Source organism: Podarcis erhardii, assembly GCF_964252035.2.
Source record: "Podarcis erhardii genome assembly, chromosome: 13".
NCBI lineage: Eukaryota > Metazoa > Chordata > Lepidosauria > Squamata > Lacertidae > Podarcis > Podarcis erhardii.
The window spans coordinates 3,422,733-3,443,078 of NC_138502.1; the positions used below are offsets into that span (position 1 = coordinate 3,422,733).

The 20,346-nt window shown below is 49.5% G+C and overlaps 1 protein-coding gene across 1 annotated transcript in view; it reads left to right on the forward strand.

The window, feature by feature from the left end:
* The window catches only part of POLR2A (RNA polymerase II subunit A), a 34,729-nt gene that overhangs the window by 5,860 nt on the left and 8,523 nt on the right, over window positions 1-20,346 (forward strand). The window contains exons 6-22 of the mRNA XM_081835586.1: window positions 677-838; window positions 2,086-2,306; window positions 2,395-2,527; window positions 4,640-4,764; window positions 6,243-6,453; window positions 7,688-7,897; window positions 9,185-9,353; window positions 10,566-10,660; window positions 11,659-11,862; window positions 11,999-12,221; window positions 13,902-14,085; window positions 14,810-14,981; window positions 16,293-16,398; window positions 16,767-16,972; window positions 18,006-18,230; window positions 19,336-19,582; window positions 19,709-19,809. Coding sequence (XP_081691712.1) covers window positions 677-838; window positions 2,086-2,306; window positions 2,395-2,527; window positions 4,640-4,764; window positions 6,243-6,453; window positions 7,688-7,897; window positions 9,185-9,353; window positions 10,566-10,660; window positions 11,659-11,862; window positions 11,999-12,221; window positions 13,902-14,085; window positions 14,810-14,981; window positions 16,293-16,398; window positions 16,767-16,972; window positions 18,006-18,230; window positions 19,336-19,582; window positions 19,709-19,809 — 2,994 coding nt within the window. The remainder of the gene's footprint in view (window positions 1-676; window positions 839-2,085; window positions 2,307-2,394; window positions 2,528-4,639; window positions 4,765-6,242; window positions 6,454-7,687; window positions 7,898-9,184; window positions 9,354-10,565; window positions 10,661-11,658; window positions 11,863-11,998; window positions 12,222-13,901; window positions 14,086-14,809; window positions 14,982-16,292; window positions 16,399-16,766; window positions 16,973-18,005; window positions 18,231-19,335; window positions 19,583-19,708; window positions 19,810-20,346) is intronic.

A 20,346-nucleotide genomic window follows, 5' to 3' on the forward strand; every position in this document is an offset into this window, starting at 1 on the left:
GTAATTCTTCCAAATACTGCTTGCTGGAAACCACAGGAGCTCCTGTGTTTGAATCCTACATGCAGGTCTTCCACAGCCATCTGGTTGGCAATTGTAAGAACAGGATGCCGCACTAGATAGGCCACTGGCCTGATCCTGCAGGGTTCTTTTTTCATATGTCATATGCAGCCATTCAAATGACAATTAGCCAGTGGCTTGCAACGAGAACGTATCAAAGGGCCAGCTTCCCTCTGCTTTCGTCTTTGCCAATTATTAGTTACTCTTTTTTTTAACGAAGTAGCTCTTAAGCAATGTGAAATGTTAGCAAACCAAAACAGTCAGATTTATTAAAACTGGGGGAAAGAAAATACAAAGGCAATTCTATTGTTTAAAAAGCTGGATTAAAACATCCAACTCACTTATAAGAGACCGTATATGAAAGCCAAAGGCCTAGCACAAAGAAATGTTTTTGCCGGGCACCTGCAGATAATGTAATGATCACGCCGGGTGAGCCTCCCTGGGGGAGAGCGTTCAATAAGCAGGGAGCCACCACTGAAAAGGCCTGCTGTTGTGTGGCCACCTTCCAGAATTCCTGTGGAGGGAGCACACAAAGCAGCACCTCCGGTGAAGATTGCAGGGTCCAGGTAGGCTGTTTTTGTCTGCCCTGACAGGCTGTTCCCTTCCTCTCCCCACTCAGGACGACTTGACTCACAAGCTGGCTGACATTGTGAAGATCAACAACCAGCTGCGGAGGAATGAGCAGAACGGAGCGGCTGCCCACGTCATCGCCGAAGACGTCAAGCTGCTGCAGTTCCATGTGGCCACCATGGTGGACAACGAGCTGCCCGGGCTGCCCCGCGTAAGTGCTTAGGGGGCCACTGCCTGTCCCTAGCAGGGTAGAAATCTGCAGCCGCCCTCTTTCGCAGAGGAGTCAGCGAGCCATAGGTAGGCTGCGACGCCTCCTCCCTCCACGGGAAAACCCATCTAGGTGAGTAGAGGCAGTTCAGCTTCTCTTGGAGGAGGCCTCCCCAGGTCTGTTGGCCTGGAGTGATATTTGCCTTCATTCTGGTTACGAGAGACTATCTGCCCCCACCCCTTCCGTGGTTTGGACAGAAATGGGGAGTGGGAACCCCAAAGTCGTCTTAATTTGGTGGTTGTTACTGATTCACATTTATAAGAAGCAAATAGTCTCTGTTAGAGCAGCCTTCACCTGATTGGCTGCCCTCCTAGCACTCCGGACTACAACTCCCATCAGCCCCTGCCAACAGCACAGTTGTGCTGCATGTGGCTGATGGGAGTTCTTGTCCAAAGCAGCTGGAGGGCAGCCCGGTTGATGATGTTTATATGTAGCGCATAAGCCAGGGATGGCCCACGCGGACTACAGCTCCCATCAGCCCCTGTCGGCATGAAGTTGCAGCTCAGCAGCGCTGTAACTCTCCAAAGGTTTGTCTTCACCCCTGAAGGCAGAACCCTTCCGTTGTCTCCTGTGACACAAAAACACATAGAGTGGACTAGGAGAGGTATTGATACACACACGCAAAATCACATTTCTATTGGACAGGATAGCAGAGTTTCACTCTTCTCTTAATCCATTGGATTGTCCTGCTTTGAATTAGATTAGAAAGTTGACCAGTTTCCCTTACTTAAAGGTCTTTAAGAGCGCTTCCCAGTCGGCGGAGGACGAATGTCCAGAATGGGACGCTCCTCCTTGCTCCACGGGCAAAACAAGCCATTCTTTGCACTTTCATGTTCCCCACCAGCATTTGCAAAAGAGTACAGTGGTGCCCCACAAGACGAATGCCTCGCAAGACGGAAAACTCGCTAGACGAAAGAGTTTTCCGTTTTGGAGGTGCTTCGCAAAACAAATTTCCTATGGGCTTGCTTCGCAAGACGAAAATGTCTTGCGAGTTCCTGCGGGTTTTTTTCCCCTCCCCCTCCCTTTTTCAAAGCCGCTAAACCGCTAATAGCGCTAAGCCGCTAAGCCGTCAATGGGCTTGCTTCACAAGACGAAAAAACCGCTAGACGAAGAGACTCACGGAACGGATTCTTTTCGTCTTGCGAGGCACCACTGTAATGCTTTGCTTCCTCCAACCTCTTGATTTCCAGGCCATGCAGAAATCGGGAAGGCCTCTGAAGTCCCTGAAGCAGAGGCTGAAGGGGAAAGAGGGGCGCGTGCGAGGGAACCTGATGGGCAAGCGAGTGGACTTCTCGGCCCGGACGGTCATCACCCCGGACCCCAACCTCTCCATCGACCAGGTGGGCGTGCCCCGATCCATTGCGGCCAACATGACCTTTGCCGAGATAGTGACGCCCTTCAACATCGACAGGTGAGTCCCCTTTCCCCACCCCCCGCATCTGGTGTGTTCAGCTGCCTCGCGCCCCAAATGCTGGCTAACCCCTCTCCGCCTCCGCTAGGCTGCAGGAGCTGGTGCGCAGAGGGAACAGCCAGTACCCCGGAGCCAAGTACATTATCCGGGACAACGGCGACAGGATTGACCTCCGCTTCCACCCAAAGCCCAGCGACCTCCACTTGCAGATAGGGTACAAGGTCAGTTCCGCTGGGGGCGGGACAGGACACAAAGTTGGGTAGGAGAATCACAGCCCCCTTCCGCCCCGGAGTAAGCCCACAGTGGTGCTGGACCAAAGAAGGACGCGGGTGGCGCTGTGAGTTAAACCACAGAGCCTAGGACTTGCTGATCAGAAGGTCGGCGGTTCGAGCTCCCATTACTCAGTCCCTGCTCCTGCCAACCTAGCAGTTTGGAAGCATGTCAAAGTGCAAGTAGATAAATAGGTACCGCTCCAGCGGGAAGGTAAACGGCGTTTCCGTGCGCTGCTCTCATTCGCCAGAAGCGGCTTAGTCCTGCTGGCCACATGATCCGGAAGCTGTACGCTGGCTCCCTCGGCCAGTAAAGCGAGATGAGCGCCACAACCCCAGAATCGGCCACGACTGGACCTAATGGTCAGGGGTCCCTTTACCCTTTCTTTACCTTGCTTGTTCCGCCAGCAGAACCCTAGAATTCTTTGATTCATCCACTAGCATTAAAAGAAAGGCCTTGTATGAGCTTCAGGTCTTGTAGCCTCTTCCATTCCAATAGACTCCGGTGGCCTTTTTTGTAAGTGACCGTGCCAAGCGTTCCTTTAAAGTTGGGCAAATTCGAGCAAATGGGACAGTTGGGAAATGCCAGAGAAAGAGAGAGACCAAAGGTTTGGTGGGGGGGCGTATCACTCTTTGCAAAGAGTGGGGCAGGTGGGGTAAGGAAATGCGGTAAGTCATCTGGTGACTTCATTAACATTAAGTGCCTGGCAAAAATATTCCTTTTCAACCATGCCTTTGGCTGATTAACATCCGATGCCCTTTTAAATTGGGGGGGGGGATTAGTTTTTGTTACCTTTTTCATTATGAACTTTGTGTTTTTTATATTGTATTTTTATGTTTTGCAAACCACCCAGCGGTCTACGCATAGTAGCCAACTCCCAGGAGCTGATATTCCTTTGGCCCCTCCTCTAATAAAATATTTGAGGGGGCCATGCCCACCCCAAAAAAGCTGATATAGGCATTGCCATTCAAATGGTGCTGTGATCAGTTATGCAGGGCGGGGCTTACCTGGGCCCTCCCAATATTTTATTCAGGTTTGCACTCCTGGATCTACATATCAAAGGCAGAATGCAAATTATTACTGTTCTTGTTGGTGGTGGTTGTTATTTTATTAATAAGCATTGGTTGGATACTATGAGAACAGACTGCTCAGCTTGGGTGGTCCTTGGCCTGATCCAGAATGCAGGCTTTCCTTAACATTATTACGTAGTAAGCTAGAAATCATTGCAGCAAGCAGAGCGGGCATTCAGGTGTCTCGCACTCGGGACTCTGCACAGGCCACCCCTGTCACTGACCTTCCCTCTCACGCTTCTTGGGTCTTTTTGCCTTGCTGGGATGGTGCCGTTGAGCTCTGATAATGCCTCTTTCTTGCCTGGAGAGAGGATAAAGAGGGATGAGTGAGAGAACATAGAAACTAGGTAAAGGTAAAGGTACCCCTGCCCGTACGGGCCAGTCGTGTCCGACTCTGGGGTTGTGCGCCCATCTCACTTAAGAGGCCGGGAGCCAGCACTGTCCGGAGACACTTCCTGCTAGGTGGGCAGGAGCTGGGACCGAAAGACGGGAGCTCACCCCGCCGCGGGGATTCGAACCGCCGACCATACGATCGGCAAGTCCTAGGCACTGAGCTTTTACCCACAGCGCCACCCGCGTCCCAACATAGAAACTAGCATAGCCTAAAAAAAAAAGATAAATGCTTAAATTTGTTTCTTTGCCAGCTTCTCTATGGCCCTGCCTGCCCTGGCATGCGGCCCCTGGAAGTTTCCCCTAAAGGAATATGGCCCTCAGTCTGAAAAAATATTTTCCCTTCGCTCCATTATATAATAAATATGCAGGCTTCTTGAACCTGGGTTGTGTCCTGTTTCACCGGTGCGTCAACGTGCATCTGTGCAAATAATAAAAGTTTTCAGAATTCGTGCTGATGCGGATTCAGTACTTGAATAAGTTTGGCTGCGGAAAATTCCCATGTGCGTTTTGCAGTCTTCCTTCCGCTGGCTCCCTTCAGTCTTCCTGCCCATCCTACGAGGCAGCAAACCAACAGCTCTCCTGCTTGATCTCCCCTTCCAGGTGGAACGTCACATGTGCGACGGCGACATCGTCATTTTCAATCGACAGCCGACGCTACACAAGATGTCCATGATGGGGCACCGAGTGCGCATCCTGCCCTGGTCCACCTTTCGCCTCAATCTCAGGTGAGGAAGAAGGCGCTGTTCTCTGCGTGTGTTTGACTGAGAGTGTGGGTAAGGGGCAGGCTTGAAAAAGAGGGGGAAAGGTTCAGCCAGTGTGGTGTAGTGGTTAAGAGCGGTAGTCTCGTAATCTGGGGAACCGGGTTCGCGTCTCTGCTCCTCCACATGCAGCTGCTAGGTGACCTTGGACCAGTCACACTTCTCTGAAGTCTCTCAGCCCCACTCACCTCACAGAGTGTTTGTTGTGGGAGAGGAAGGGAAAGGAGAATGTTAGCCGCTTTGGGACTCCTGAAGGGGAGTGAAAGGCGGGATATCAAATCCAAACTCTTCTTCTTCTTTTCTTTTTGGAAAGAGATAATAATAATAATAATAATAATAATAATAATAATAATAATAATAATAATTTATTATTTATATCCCGCACATCTGGCTGGGTCCCCCCAGCCACTCTGGGCAGCTTCCAACAAAACACTAAAATACAATAACCTATTAAACATTAAAAGCTTCCCTAAACAGGGCTGCCTTCAGATGTCTTCTAAAAGTTTGGTAGTTATTTTTCTCTTTGACATCTGGTGGGAGGGAGTTCCACAGGGCGGGCGCCACCACCGAGAAGGCCCTCTGCCTGGTTCCCTGTAACTTGGCTTCTCGCAGTGAGGGAACCGCCAGAAGGCTCTCGGTGCTGGACCTCAGTGTCCGGGCAGAACGATGGAGGTGGAGGCGCTCTTTCAGGTATACTGGACCGAGGCTGTTTAGGGCTTTAAAGGTCAGCACCAACACTTTGAATTGTGCTCGGAAACGTACTGGGAGCCAGTGTAGGTCTTTCAAGACCGGTGTTATATGGTCTTGGCGGCCGCTCCCGGTCACCAGTCCAGCTGCCGCATTCTGGATTAGTTGCAGTTTCCAGATCACCTTCAAAGGTAGCCCCACGTAGAGTGCATGGCAGTAGTCCAAGCAGGAAATAACCAGAGCATTCGCCACTCTGGCGAGACAGTCTGCGGGCAGATAGGGTCTCATCCTGCGTACCAGATGGAGCTGGTAGACAGCTGCCCTGGACACAGAATTGACCTGCGCCTCCGCAGACAGCTGTGAGTCCAGAATGACACCCAGGCTACGCACCTGGTCTTTCAGGGGCACAGTTGCCCCATTTAGGACCAGGGAGTCCCCCACACCTGCCCGCCTCCTGTCCCCCAAAAACAGTACTTCTGTCTTGTCAGGATTCAACCTCAATTCCAAGCATCCCTGTCAACTTTCCCCTCTTCTTGTGAGGAATCCTGTTTGGAACAAGGGAATTTCCCTTTAAAAAGGGGAGACGTTGACAGCTATGATTCCAAGGCCGCCTGACCCAGCTGCTCCCCGTCCCTGGTTTTTCCTCTCTGCAAACTCAGGCAGGCATCCGTACAGTTTCCTTCCTGGCCCTCGGCCTGAGCGCTGCCCTCCGTTGTTCTCAATCTCTCTCTCTCTCTCTCTCTCTTCCTCTCCACCAGTGTGACCACCCCATACAATGCCGACTTTGACGGCGACGAGATGAACCTGCACCTTCCCCAGTCCCTGGAGACGCGGGCAGAGATCCAAGAGCTGGCCATGGTGCCCCGTATGATTGTCACGCCTCAGTCCAACAGGCCCGTCATGGGCATCGTGCAGGACACCCTCACGGCCGTCCGCAAGTTCACCAAGAGAGACGTCTTCCTAGAGAGGGTGAGGGCAGGTTCTGCAGAGACAGCCTTATTTATGCATGGCTTCAGAGCCAATCCAGCACCAGACCACCTTCCCCTCCTGTGGTTTCCAGCAACAGGCCTTCAGAAGCATTGCTGCCTCTTTCATTTTTAATATACAGTGGTGCCTCGCAAGACAAAATTAATCCGTTCCGCGAGTCTCTTCGTCTTGCGGTTTTTTCGTCTTGCGAAGCAAGCCCATTAGCGGCTTAGCGGCTATTAACGGCTTAGCGGCTTTAAGAAAAAGGAAACAAACTTGCAAGAACTCGCAAGACGTTTCGTCTTGCGAAGCAAGCCCATAGGGAAATTTGTCTTACGGAACGACGCAAAAAACGTCTTGCGCGTTTTTCATCTTGCGAGGTATTCATCTTGCGAGGCACCACTGTATTTTTTATTGGTTTTTTAACATACCATTTTCAACAGTAATTAAACATACTTTTACATCTTACTCGGTTTTTTTGACTTCCATCAGTCCTGTCTGAAAGGTTTCCTATCTAATCTCTCAGTATGCATTTCTTATTTTCCCTATTACATTTCAAACTCATAACCAGTATCTCTTATCTTTTTCTACTTTGTAACACTTTGTATATTTCTCCTTACAAAACTTCTAGCGTCATTTGTTGGTTACAGTTGCTCTTCAAATCATTCATATACCTCTTCCAATCTTCTGTAAATCTCTGGTCCCACAGGTTTCGAATCCTTCCTGTCATTTTGTCCATTTCTGCATAGTCCATTCATTTCGCCTGCCGTTCTTCTTTTGTCGGAATTTCTTCTTGCTTCCGTTTCTGGGCTAACAATACTCTTGCCGCTGTTGTAGAAGCATTGGTGCCTCTGATGGTGGAGAGCAGTCTTCAATAACCCTCTGTGAATTTGTCTAATCCTATTTTAAAGGCATCCAAGTTGGCCATCACTGCCCCCCTGTGGCAGGGAGTTCCATAGTTTGACTTTGCACTGTGTAAAGCAGGGTTGTTGTTGTTTTTTACCTGTCCTGAATCTTCCGGCGGGTTTTAGTGTCGGAACCAGAACCATGCCATGTTTTATCAGATTTTTCTGCACAAAAAGGGGCAATTTCGCTCTCCCCTATTGTAGTGAGTCCTGCTTTAGTAAGGCTTGATGGTTTGAGGGAGGGAGACGTCAGGTTCTAAGCATGAAATGTTCCCTTTCCATGGGGAAAGCCCGGACAATAACCGCTTACCTTTTACTGATCTCCCCTTCAGGGCGAGGTGATGAACCTGTTGATGTTCCTTTCCACCTGGGACGGCAAAGTGCCCCAGCCGGCCATCCTCAAGCCTCGCCCGCTCTGGACGGGGAAGCAGATCTTCTCCCTCATCATCCCAGGACACATTAACTGCATCCGTACGCACAGCACCCACCCGGACGATGAGGACAGCGGGCCCTACAAGCACATCTCTCCTGGAGATACCAAGGTACTGTTGGTGGGGCAAGCCTCTGGGGGAGGAGGGGGAAGGCAGACTTCAGCAGTGTGGTGTAGTGGTTAAGAGCAGTGGACTCGTAATCTGGGGGACGGGGTTTGATTCCCCCCTACCTCCACATGCAGCTGCTGGGTGACCTTGGGCTAGTCACACTTCTCTGAAGTCTCTCAGCCCCACTCACCTCACAGAGTGTTTGTTGTGGGGGAGGAAGGGAAAGGAGAATGTGAGCCGCTTTGAGACTCCCTAGGGTAGTGATAAAGCGGGATATCAAATCCAAAACTCTTCTTCCTCTTCTTCTTCACCAGCCTGGCCTGTTGCGTTCCAAAGGCCAAGGAAGGATCGGACCCTGATTAATACACATGAGGCTTGGCCAGCAAGACTCTGGGAGGAAGTGCGAAGAATAATTTGTTACTCCCTGACCCCAGGTCCCTTTTATTAACAAAAGAACTCTTAACGCAGCGCTTGTAAGAACCAATCAGATGTCCTCTGAGCATTAAAAATAAAAACCCCACGTGGGACAAAGTTACATCAGATAAATCCTTTTAACTGCAAAGACCACTTTGAGCATGCATACATGTTTTTAGGGTAATTGAGGAGGAATGCATTTAGCAAATCCCGGAGTTCATAAACAGGCAGTAAACAGGAAAGGAAATGGCAAGGAAAGCTGGTATTTTCCATCTCCTTGTGAACGCTCTTGCTGGCCCTTAAGATGTACCTAAAGATTAACAAAATCTACATCAAAGTTACCTCCTGTCTTTATGGCCTAGGGTATGCTGCCTTCTAAATGTTAGGTAGTTGTTTATCTCTTTGACATCTGATGGGAGGGCATTCCACAGGGCGGGCGCCACCACTGAGAAGGCCCTCTGCCTGGTTCCCTGTAACCTCACTTCTCGCAATGAGGGAACCGCCAGAAGGCCCTCGGCGCTGGACCTCAGCGTCCGGGCAGAACGATGGGGGTGGAGACCTAAAACCTCCCCACCTGATCCTCAATTGCCCTCTTGCACTAGCTGGAACTAACAAAGACAAGAAGGGAGGAGGCGAGGGAGGGAACGTTTGCAGAGCAACACCCTGAGCAAAGCAGAAGACCCCACTCCTGCTGCAAGTCAAAATCGCACGGCTCAAAGGGTGCCAGGCTTGTGGATGTAGATGCAAGCTGCAGCACACACACACACCGGTCTCTACAGCTGGGCTTCCCTAGTTTCCTGCCTGTAGCCAGATTTGCTAGCCATCCCCACCAGCCTCACGCTCCTCTGTCGCTCTCCTTTCCCTTTTCTTCCTCAGGTCATCGTGGAGAACGGGGAGCTGATCATGGGCATCCTCTGCAAGAAGTCACTGGGCACCTCTGCCGGCTCCCTGGTCCACATCTCCTACCTGGAGATGGGCCATGATGTCACCCGCCTCTTTTACAGCAACATCCAGACAGTTATCAACAACTGGCTGCTGATTGAAGGTGAGATTGATGGTGAAACCTGGTCTGTTTTGGTGGGGACGTATTTCCCCACCATGGTTTCTTCTTCCTCCAGAGGAGTCTGGCAGTTGCAGCGTTGGGGTTCTGATTTAACTCATTACTTGCTCGACCAGACCCACCTTGGGCCTCCTCAGTTAGGCACGAACTGGTTCCCTGCATTGCCATTACAGCGGTACCTTGGTTTGCATACATTTTGGATTAGAAACACGTCAAACCCGGAAGTGCAAGTGTCCCAGTTTGCAAACTTATTTTGGATTACAACCAAAATCTTTTTGGAGGCCCCATTGGCAAAAGCATGCCCTGGGTTACAACCTGTCCCAGTACGTTTCTGAGCACAATTCAAAGTGTTGGTGCTGACCTAAACGGCCTCGGTCCCCATCGTTCTGCCCAGACACTGAGGTCCAGCTCCGAGGGCCTTCTGGCAGTTTCCTCATTTCAAGAAGTGAGGTTACAGGGAACCAGACAGAGGGCCTACTTGGTAGTGGTGCCCACCCTGTGGAACGCCCTCCCTTCAGATGTGAAGGAAATAAACAGCTATCTTATCTTTAAAAGACATCCGAAGGCAGCCCTGTTTAGGGAAGTTTTTAATATTTAATGCTGTATTGTTTTTAACACTCGATTGGGAGCCGCCCAGAGTGGCTGGGGAAACTCAGCCAGAGGGACATGGTATAAATAACAAATTATTATTATTATGGTTTACAAACAGACCTCCGGAATGGATTATGGTTGTAAACCAAGGTGCCACTGTATTTATTTTGTTGCATTTCGAAAGTCACACACAAGGGCTGTGCTCCGGCTCCAGTGTCAGAGGCTAAAATGCAACATTTCTCAAACTTGGGTCTCCAGTTGATTTTGGACTACAATTCCCATCATCCCTGACCGCTGGTCCTGCTAGCTAGGGATGATGGGAGTTGTAGTTGAAGAGCAGATGAAGGCCCGAGTTTGGGAAGCCCTGATTTATTGCCTGTATAACCTTTCTGCTTCTCTGAGGGGCTCAAAGTGGCCTGCTTGGTACTCCTCCCTCATTTAATCCCCACAGGTACGTTAGGCTGTGAGTTGCCCTGTGAGCTTCATGGCCAGGCAGGGATTTGAACCCTCGTCTCCCAGGCTGTAGCCTGACGCTAACCGCTAGGCCACGCCGGCTTTCTTGTTCTCCCTTTCTGGTGTTGAGCCTCTTCTCCCCCTCTTTGGCAGGCCACACCATTGGGATCGGGGACTCCATCGCTGATGCCAAGACCTACCAAGACATTCAGAACACCATCAAGAAGGCCAAGCAGGATGTCATAGAGGTAAGGAAGGGAGCGGAACTCTGCACCCAAAGCGACGAGCGCATGGCGAGGGGGATAGGAGCTCTTGGGGAAAGAGGGCAGAGTGGGTGGGGGTTCATCATTGTTCCGCCATAGCAGTTAAGGACCTGAGCTCAAGGCCACGGCGTGCTTCCTTCTGAATCCACCAGCAGTGCTTCAGGCTGCTTGCCCTTGGCCTGTAGATCGGGAGCTGGGGGGAAATCGACGCCAGAGGTTCCCAAACTGGGGTCCGCAGGTTTCATCTGGGTGGCCTGCAGCACGTATGTTAGAAAGCAAGGTGGTTAAAAGCCGCACAGCACCTAGCAGAGCACACACACACAATTGCTACAGCAGATAGAAAAACTGCCAGGTGGTTCACCAAGACCACTGGCAATTTTCAAGGGGTGCGTCGGGGTGGAGTTAGGGGGATACGGTTTGTTTAGGGAAGTTTTTAATGTTTGGTGCATTACTGTATTTTAATATTTTGTTGGAAGCCACCCAGAATGGCTGGGGAGGCCCAGCCAGATGAGTTGGGTATAAATAATAAATAGTAGTAGTTGTTGTTGTTGAATTGTTGTTGTTGTTGTTGTTGTTGTTGTTGTTGTTATTCCTTATAGAGATGGTTTTCACAGAGCTCTGTGGGATCCAGCAGAGATGGGTTTGTTTATTCATTGTATCTATAGCCCACCTATCCTCAAAGGACCTCAGGTTGGCTTAGCCCTCCTCTCTTCCTCACAACAACCCTCTGAGGTAGGTTAGGTTGAGAGAGGCAGTGACAGGCCCAAGGCCTACCCTGTGAGCTTCGCACCTTAGTGGAGATTTGAACCCTGGACCGACACTCTAAACGCTACACCACACTGGCGAGGGAAGGGAGGGTTGTGTTTGGGTAGGTTGGAGAGGGAAGGGGAGAGCAATCCCATAGCCTTGGGGGGGCTTGGCTTTGTCCTGGGGGAAGGGGCCCGTTCTGATACTCTCCCCCTCTTTTAACCACCTGACTCCAGGTGATTGAGAAGGCCCACAACAACGAACTGGAGCCCACCCCTGGCAACACGCTGAGGCAGACCTTTGAGAACCAGGTCAACAGGATCCTGAATGACGCCCGAGACAAGACCGGTTCGTCCGCCCAGAAGTCCCTCTCTGAGTACAACAACTTCAAGTCCATGGTGGTGTCGGGAGCTAAGGGCTCCAAGATTAACATCTCGCAGGTAAGCCTCGCCCCTCCGCTTCCAGGAACACGGTGGGTGGACGGACGGACCCCAGACCTGACAGCCAGCCTTCCTGTTCTGCCAGATGCCAGGCTCTTTGGGTTACTGCCCTGCCTCTCCCCCCTTCTCCCCACAGGTCATCGCCGTGGTGGGGCAACAGAACGTGGAAGGGAAGCGCATCCCTTTTGGCTTCAAGCACCGGACGCTGCCCCACTTCATCAAGGACGACTACGGCCCCGAGAGCAGGGGCTTCGTGGAGAATTCCTACCTGGCCGGTCTCACCCCGACAGAGTTCTTCTTCCACGCTATGGGAGGCCGAGAGGGGCTGATCGACACGGCTGTCAAAACAGCTGAAACAGGTGGGTTTGGAGGGAGGGGAAGGGGGAAGAGAAGAGAGAGGGGTACATGACTCCACTTGGTGGTTTAGTGCTGTTCTTTCAGCAACCGGGATTCATCTTCCCACCCTGCCTGGGAAAGTCAGGTTCAATTCAGGAATTCAGAAAACCTGACCCCCAAATCCAGGCCAGTGTTTCCTTGGTGGTTTAGACGGGGCGCCAGCACCCAGGGGGTAAAAGCAACCCTGTTAGGTAGGACAGCTGCCACACCACTCTTCTTTTGCTCGTCCAGTCTGATCCAGGAGATCTCAGGCTGTGCTTTAGACGCCCCCAAAACTCCACAAGGAGCAAGAGTTAAATTGCCTCTCTCTGCTTCTGGGGAATCAAGGCAGATAAAGTATACAGTCACAGATGTGACCAAAGATGTGTCCAAGACACTGGTTTAGAACCAAGGCTTTAACCCACATCAGAATTCTAGAGGTGGGGGGGACCCCTAGGGTCATCTAGTCCAACCCCCCCCCCTGCAATGCAAGAATTCTCCCCACGGCCATCCCTGGGTGGGCTCGAACCACAAACCTTTTGGTTAACAGTGAAATGCACTGACCTGTTGCGCCACAGGAGGCCCCCAAACATGCAGACCCAAAATGAAGAAGTAGATGGATTAATGATAGGGTAGAATGAAAGCCATTTAGGAAAGGAAAATACTTTTAGCAAAATGGGACCCCTTGGGAACTCAAGAAGCGGGACCCAAGAACCCTTATACATTACCAACGAATTCACTGCCCCATGAAGATGCAGCACAGGTTCCAGTTAGGGACATAAAGACGAGAGGTCGCCACACAGAGAGCAATCTGGGAAACTTAAAACACTTTTGCTTAGTAACTGGCCTAAACCGGGAGATGTCCAGGCATTCGTTTTCCAGAGATGGGACTCTCTGGCTCTTGGACAGATATTGTAGCCCAGGTGTGGTCCATGAAAGCACTGGCAAGACCAGCTCCCCCATCTTCACCCAGAAGTCTGAGCTGCTGACAGAAGCAGCACTTGTGTGGACTTGAATGTGGTGGACTTGTAAAAGAGTATTGGGGAAATAATCCATAATGAAATGTTTAAAAGTACATTTCCAAAAGAAACCCCGAGTCCTTTTTGTTGGGGATAATTCAGACAGCAATTCCCAGCTGTAAAAAAAGGTTTTATGTATGCCACTACAGTGGCCCGTGTTTTGTTAGCCCCAAAATGGAAAGTAAGCATGGTCCCAACTAAAGAACGGTGATATTCTTCTGCGCAGCTTGCCGACTTAACATATAGAACATATAGAACAAGAAGAACATACGTTTAGAACAGATTGGAAAACATTTATTGAATACATGGTAAATTGTGAACACTTGAAAAACGTTGGCAGCATTAAGATAAATTCAACAGTGTACACAAGTTTTGATGGATGCAATAGTGGGATACTGAACGGTTTAGTTTTGTAAAATATGCAGGGATTTGTGATACGCAAAATGAACCACAGAAAGAGAGGAAGGGGAGTTGTTGGTACTTTAAGGATGTTTAAATGAGTGTTTTGAGTTGTAAAACAGAAAATTTAATTAAAAAGATAGATAGATAGATAGATAGATAGATAGATAGATAGATAGATAGATATGGAGGATCTGTGGGGCGCACCGGGTTTCTCACTAACCTCCTCCTCTGCCCCACGGCCAGGTTACATCCAGCGGCGGCTGATCAAGTCCATGGAGTCCGTGATGGTGAAGTATGACGCCACGGTGCGCAATTCCATCAACCAGGTGGTGCAGCTGCGCTATGGCGAGGACGGGCTGGCGGGGGAGAGTGTGGAGTTCCAGAACCTGGCCACGCTCAAGCCTTCCAACAAGGCTTTTGAGAAGAAGTGAGTCTTGCCTCGGGGGTTTCCTTCTGCGTTCATGGCCTTTATTCCGTTGCTCCCACGTTGTGTGGGATTTCCTCTCTCCCCCCTGCTTATGAGGCTGGAGAATCCTGATCTGCACTGGGCAACGAGGGAGCTCAGTGCAAACAGCTTCTGTGTCAGTAGAGTCGCCTGTAAAGGAGACGAACTGAGGTTGGGGAAGGCCCAAGCTATAGGATGCCTCTCGAAATTCTGTCTTTTATTACTGCGATCTCAGATGGGCTGCAACAGTCAGATACATGCAAGGAATTGCCGTATTTTTTGCTCTATAAGACTCACTTTTCCCCTCCTAAAAAGTAAGGGGAAATGTGTGTTCGTCTTGTGGAGCGAATGCAGGCTGCGCAGCTATCCCAGAAGCCAAAACAGCAAGAGGGATCGCTGCTTTCGCTGTGTAGCGATCCCTCTTGCTGTTCTGGCTTCTGAGATTCAGAATTTTTTTTTTTCTTGTTTTCCTCCTCCAAAAACTAGGTGCGTCTTGTGGTCTGGTGCGTCTTATAGAGCGAAAAATACGGCATTTTCAGCTGGCAAAACAAACACACCGACCCTCTGTTGCATCAAGAGCCCCTGTTCCCAGCAGACCGTGGCTTTGCTTTGTTGCTCGGTCCAGGCTTTGGGTGTCCTGGAAATATCCAGAGCATCGCAGCTGTCCTCTTGAAAGTCTCTTCTTCTCCTTCTCCCCCCTCTCCAGGTTCAAATTCGACTACACCAACGAGCGGGCTCTGCGGCGCACCCTGCAGGAGGAGATGGTGAAGGACATTCTCAGCAACGCCCACATCCAGAACGAGCTGGAAAGGGAGTTCGAGAAGATGAAGGCCGACCGGGAGGTGCTGAGGGTGATCTTCCCTACGGGAGACAGCAAGGTGAGGCTTGTCGGGCCTTGTCTTGACCTCCAGGCGGCTGGCTGGGCAGGAAGACACCCCTGGAGACTCCTAGTCCAGATCGTGTTTCTGGTCTGGTTCAACAGGGTGTTTTTTTGATGCCCCCCCCCCAAAAAACCCCCAACCCTGCATTTGTGGACATTCCTTCTCCGCTTCCTGGATGCGCTAGTTCCGTGGTTCTCAAAGGGTGTGGTCTTCCACCTTGGCGTGGCAGGAAGATTCAAGGGCAATCAAAGCAGCATTTGAACATTTCAGGGTTCATGTAGCATAGCACCAAGATAATTTCATTTATTTGCATAATACACATAGATACCTTTTTCAAAATAAGAGCTAGAGCGTCAAGGGATAGCGAGGACCGCCTTAGTTGTGTTTTCCAATATATTTCTTACCAGTAAAAAAAAAACACTAGGTGTGGCACGAGCAAATCTTGATTTTGAAAGTGAGAAAAATGTTGGAGCAGTAATTTTAAGTTGTTTCAAGCTGTTTTTAATAATTGTGTTTCAATGGCTGTGACCTACCCCAGGAGCTTAGGGTGAAGGCATGTAATAAGTTGTAATATGCAAAGATGCAGGGATTACTGGACCTAATTAGGGTTTTCTAACTCATGCCTCTCTCCTCGCCCCCCAAACCACCCTCTTTACATAAATTCATAGCAAAATTAATCAACCCATTTTGTTGTTCTCCTTTGCCTTGCCTTGGACTATTTATTGCTCAGTTTTTTTAAAAAAAAGGAATATAAAATTTATTTTTAAAAAAACATTCAGGGTATGGTGTACAGCAATCACACATAGAAAACCATACAATGAAAACCGTAGAGAAAAATAAAATTGGAGATCAACTTGCATTTTGGCAGTGCAGTCGTACCTTGGAAGTCAAACAGAATCTGTTCCAGAGGTCCATTCAACTTCCAAAACATTTGGAAACCAAAGCGTGGCTTCTGATTGGCTGCAGGAGCTTCCTGCAGCCAATCGGAAACTGCTGAAGCCCCATTGGATGTTCAGCTTCCAAAAGAACATTCAAAAACTGAAACACTTCTGGTTTTTGATCATTCGGGAGCTGGAACGTTCGTCTCCCAAGGCGTTCGGGAGCTGAGGTACAACTGTACGATATTTTCATTGTTATCTGTTTGTTTAATATATGAAATGCCGTCATAAGCTTGGTGGTATAGGATACGCCCTGCTGGAAAAGCAGTGAGAGGTTAAAAGGAGGAGTCTGGCTGGTGGTGGAGGGGGCAGCGTTGGTCGATGGCCGCACCTGGCAGTGCCGAGCTCCTAACTCTCCATTCCCACACAGGTGGTTCTTCCATGCAACTTGCTGCGCATGATTTGGAATGCGCAGAAGATCTTCCACATCAACACACGCCTGCCGTCTGACCTACATCCTATCAAGGTGGTGGATGGTGAGTTTGGCAGGGAGGGGCAGAAACCAGTGGCAAGAGCAGGGGAGGGGAGAATCTCTCTCTCTCTCTCTCTCTCTCTCTCTCTCTCTCTCACACACACACACACACACACACACACACACACACACACACACACACCAGCCTGCCAGGGGAAATCTGCGGCCGGGCTCCTCCGTTGGGCTTCCTTGCCGCACTGCCGAATCCAGTGACTCTTTTCCGACGTGAATAATTCAGCCAGGTCTCCCGGGAGGGAGGGGAAGATGTAGAACGTGGCTGGAATGAGGCTGGGATATATTAACTTGCCAAGAACAAGCGAGCCACAATCTCCCAGCTCAGCCCCTCCTGCCCTTCTCTGCTTCCTGCGACAGGCGTCAAGGAGCTCAGCAAGAAACTGGTGATTGTGAATGGGGACGACCCCCTCAGCAAGCAGGCGCAGGAGAACGCCACGCTCCTCTTCAACATCCACCTGCGCTCCACACTCTGTAGCCGGCGCATGATTGAGGAGTTCCGTCTCAGCGGGGAAGCCTTCGACTGGCTGCTGGGCGAGATTGAGTCCAAATTCAACCAGGCCATTGTGAGTACCTGGCTGGGTACCGTCCTGGCTCCCTCCAGGGGAAAAATTAAAAATGTTTTTAAGGGACTCTTGAGGGACATAACCCAAACCAGTTGAACAAGGTCGTTTTCAAATTTATAGCCAAGCTATGTTTGAAATTCAAGGCTTTGCAAACCGGGTGGATTTGATTTAAATCACTCGTCAGCAAGACTTGATTTAAATCATTATTTTTTTTTACAGCAAGACTCATTGTTGCTGGTATAATCTTAATATTTGCAACCAGACGTTAAGGTTTCGTTTTTCGAATGATAAATTTTCAGAGTAGTTTTTGCAGTTGTAGCAAAAATTACTGATTTGCTTATGCTATTAGAAATACATAGACAGTGAAATTATTGTGAGGTTTAATAAGTTAACTGTTTATATTCGGACAACTTTTCTGCTGTACTTTATTGGAAGGAGAAAAATAATCATTCCCTTAATAACAATTTAAATAATTTATTTAACTAAAACAGTAACATTATGGCATATGTATCCATGTTTGCTAACTGATGTGGTTAAACATTAAAAAGAACAAAACTTAAGACGGAGTTTTTAGCACACATGAAAAACTTTTTAAAAATCCTTATTTCCTGATGAATAGCCTTTGGACTATAATGTAACTTAAATAGAAAACTGTCTTTAGAAAAAATTTCCCTCCAAAAATATTTAATTTAAATTTTTTAAAATCCATTTTTTAATATATATATAGTTATAAAAATCATTGATTTTTATCCACCCTGCTTTGCAGCTTGTTTGAACATAGTTTAGGTTAAGCATGGTTTAGACTGTTAGGTTCTCCTCTCCATTTTAACCGCACAACAACCCTAGAAGATAGGTTAAGCTGAGATTGAGTGAGTGAGTGACTGGCCCATGTCCACCCAATGGGCTTCTTGGCTGGGCGGGGATTAGAACCCTAGTCTGCCAGGGTCCAGACTGGTTTACCATATAAAGCCATGGCTGGGCAGCCCCTTGAGGTCAGCAGCTGCTCATTCCCTCTTTGCCCATCCTCCCGTAGGCTCACCCTGGCGAGATGGTGGGGGCGCTGGCTGCCCAGTCCCTGGGCGAGCCGGCCACTCAGATGACCCTGAACACCTTCCACTACGCCGGTGTCTCGGCCAAGAACGTGACGCTGGGCGTGCCCCGACTCAAGGAGCTGATCAACATCTCCAAGAAGCCCAAGACCCCCTCGCTGACCGTCTTCCTGCTGGGGCAGTCTGCCCGAGATGCCGAGAGGGCTAAGGTAAGGATCCAGAGGAGGAGAAAAGGCAGGAAAGGAGTGGGGTGGAGCAAAAGGAGACACTGCCTGTTGGCTGAAAATTTTTCACATCCCTTGTAGCCTCCAAAGGCCTTTTTCTCAAACGACTCCACACTCACAGTCATGGTCTTTTCCTTCTGCTTCTGGGTCCCTTTCCAGCAGAAGCTGCAAACCTTCCTGTTCATTTAGTAGTTGCTGAAACCTTTTAGTACCACCGTGTCATCAAAAAAAAAAGTTTTTTAATGGTTTACATCAATAAAAGGGGGACACGGGTGGCGCTGTGGGTTAAACCACAGAGCCTAGGACTTGCCGATCAGAAGGTCAGCGGTTCAAATCCCCGCCACGGGGTGAGCTCCCGTTGCTCGGTCCCTGCTCCTGCCAACCTAGTAGTTCGAAAGCACATCAAAGTGCAAGTAGATAAATAGGTACCACTCCAGCGGGAAGGTAAACAGCGTTTCCGTGCGCTGCTCTGGTTTGCCAGAAGCGGCTTAGTCATGCTGGCCACATGACCCGGAAGCTGTACACCAGCTCCCTCGGCCAATAAAGCGAGATGAGCGCCACAACCCCAGAGTCGGCCACGACTGGACCTAATGGTCAGGGGTCCCTTTACCCTTTACCTTTACATCAATAAAAACGTACTCCTACAGGGTTAAATCCACATTACAGGTGGAAATACATTGTATCATAAGCAGAGAAAGAAGCAAGAGTTGGGGGAATCATTCCAAAACAACCCAATAAAATAGAATGTGTTTTTATTACGGATACAAGTTTATTTCTGTGGGTACTCATCTTAAACGCAAAGGATTTTGAAGCATCGCTAAGCTCTGTGCGGTCTCCTTTACCCATTTCCTGTTTTGTGTGCCTGATCCCTCACTCTCAGATCCCAGCAGGTAGACCGATGGATTTGCAGGAGACGGCCAAAGTTTAGCTTACGGTAGCTTAACTTGCTTTTTTCAAAAAAATGAATTGAGTGGAAAGGGGCAGCTTTGTGGTTGGCAGGAGGGTAAGGCTAGGTGCTCTTGTGGCCAGGCGTTTTCACCCCATTCTCTCCCCTACCCTCTACTTTCCCGGGGGTCCGTCTTCTTCCCAGGACATCCTTTGCCGCCTGGAGCACACGACCCTCCGCAAGGTGACTGCCAACACCGCCATCTACTACGACCCCAACCCGCAGAACACGGTGGTGGCCGAGGACCAGGAGTGGGTGAACGTCTACTACGAGATGCCCGACTTTGACGTCACCCGCATCTCCCCCTGGCTGCTGCGCGTGGAGCTGGACCGCAAGCACATGACCGACCGCAAGCTCACCATGGAGCAGATCGCCGAGAAGATCAATGCTGGTGAGAAGGAGGGGCAGAGTTGGGATTAGGTCCCCGCCCCCCAAAAAAAAACCATTCTAGAGAAGGTGTTGCGGTTTGCTCTCTTCAGCCCAGAAGCTCAACCTTCCTTCCCTCCTCCCTTTGCAGGCTTTGGGGACGACCTCAACTGCATTTTCAACGATGACAACGCGGAGAAGTTGGTGCTGCGGATTCGGATCATGAACAGCGACGAAAACAAGATGCAAGAGGTGAGGGGGGGGTGGTCCAGGGAGAAGGTGTCTTTGAATGAAGCCTTTTAAATCTACTTTATTAAAGGTTTTCAACCTGATACTTCCATAAAACTCAAACTGAGCTAATTAGACTAATGAAAAATAATACAGTGGTGCCTCGCAAGACGAAAAGAATCCATTCCGCGAGTCTTTTCGACTAGCGGTTTTTTCGTCTTGCGAAGCAAGCCCATTGACGGATTAGCGGATTCGCGCTATTAGCGGCTTATCGGCTTAGAAAAAGGGGGGAAAGGGGGGGAACCCGCAGGAACTCACAAGACATTTTGTCTTGCGAAGCAAGCCCATAGGAAATTCGTTTTGCGAAGCACCTCCAAAACAGAAAACCCTTTCGTCTAGCGAGTTTTCCATCTTCCGAGGCATTCGTCTTGCGGGGCACCACTGTATATCAAACAGGGAAAAGAGAAAAAGGTGCATTAATGATCATCATGATCCTCATAAAACACAAAATTATAAATATATCTGTGTAGCCCTCAGTCAGCGTTTTATCTTATCTGAATC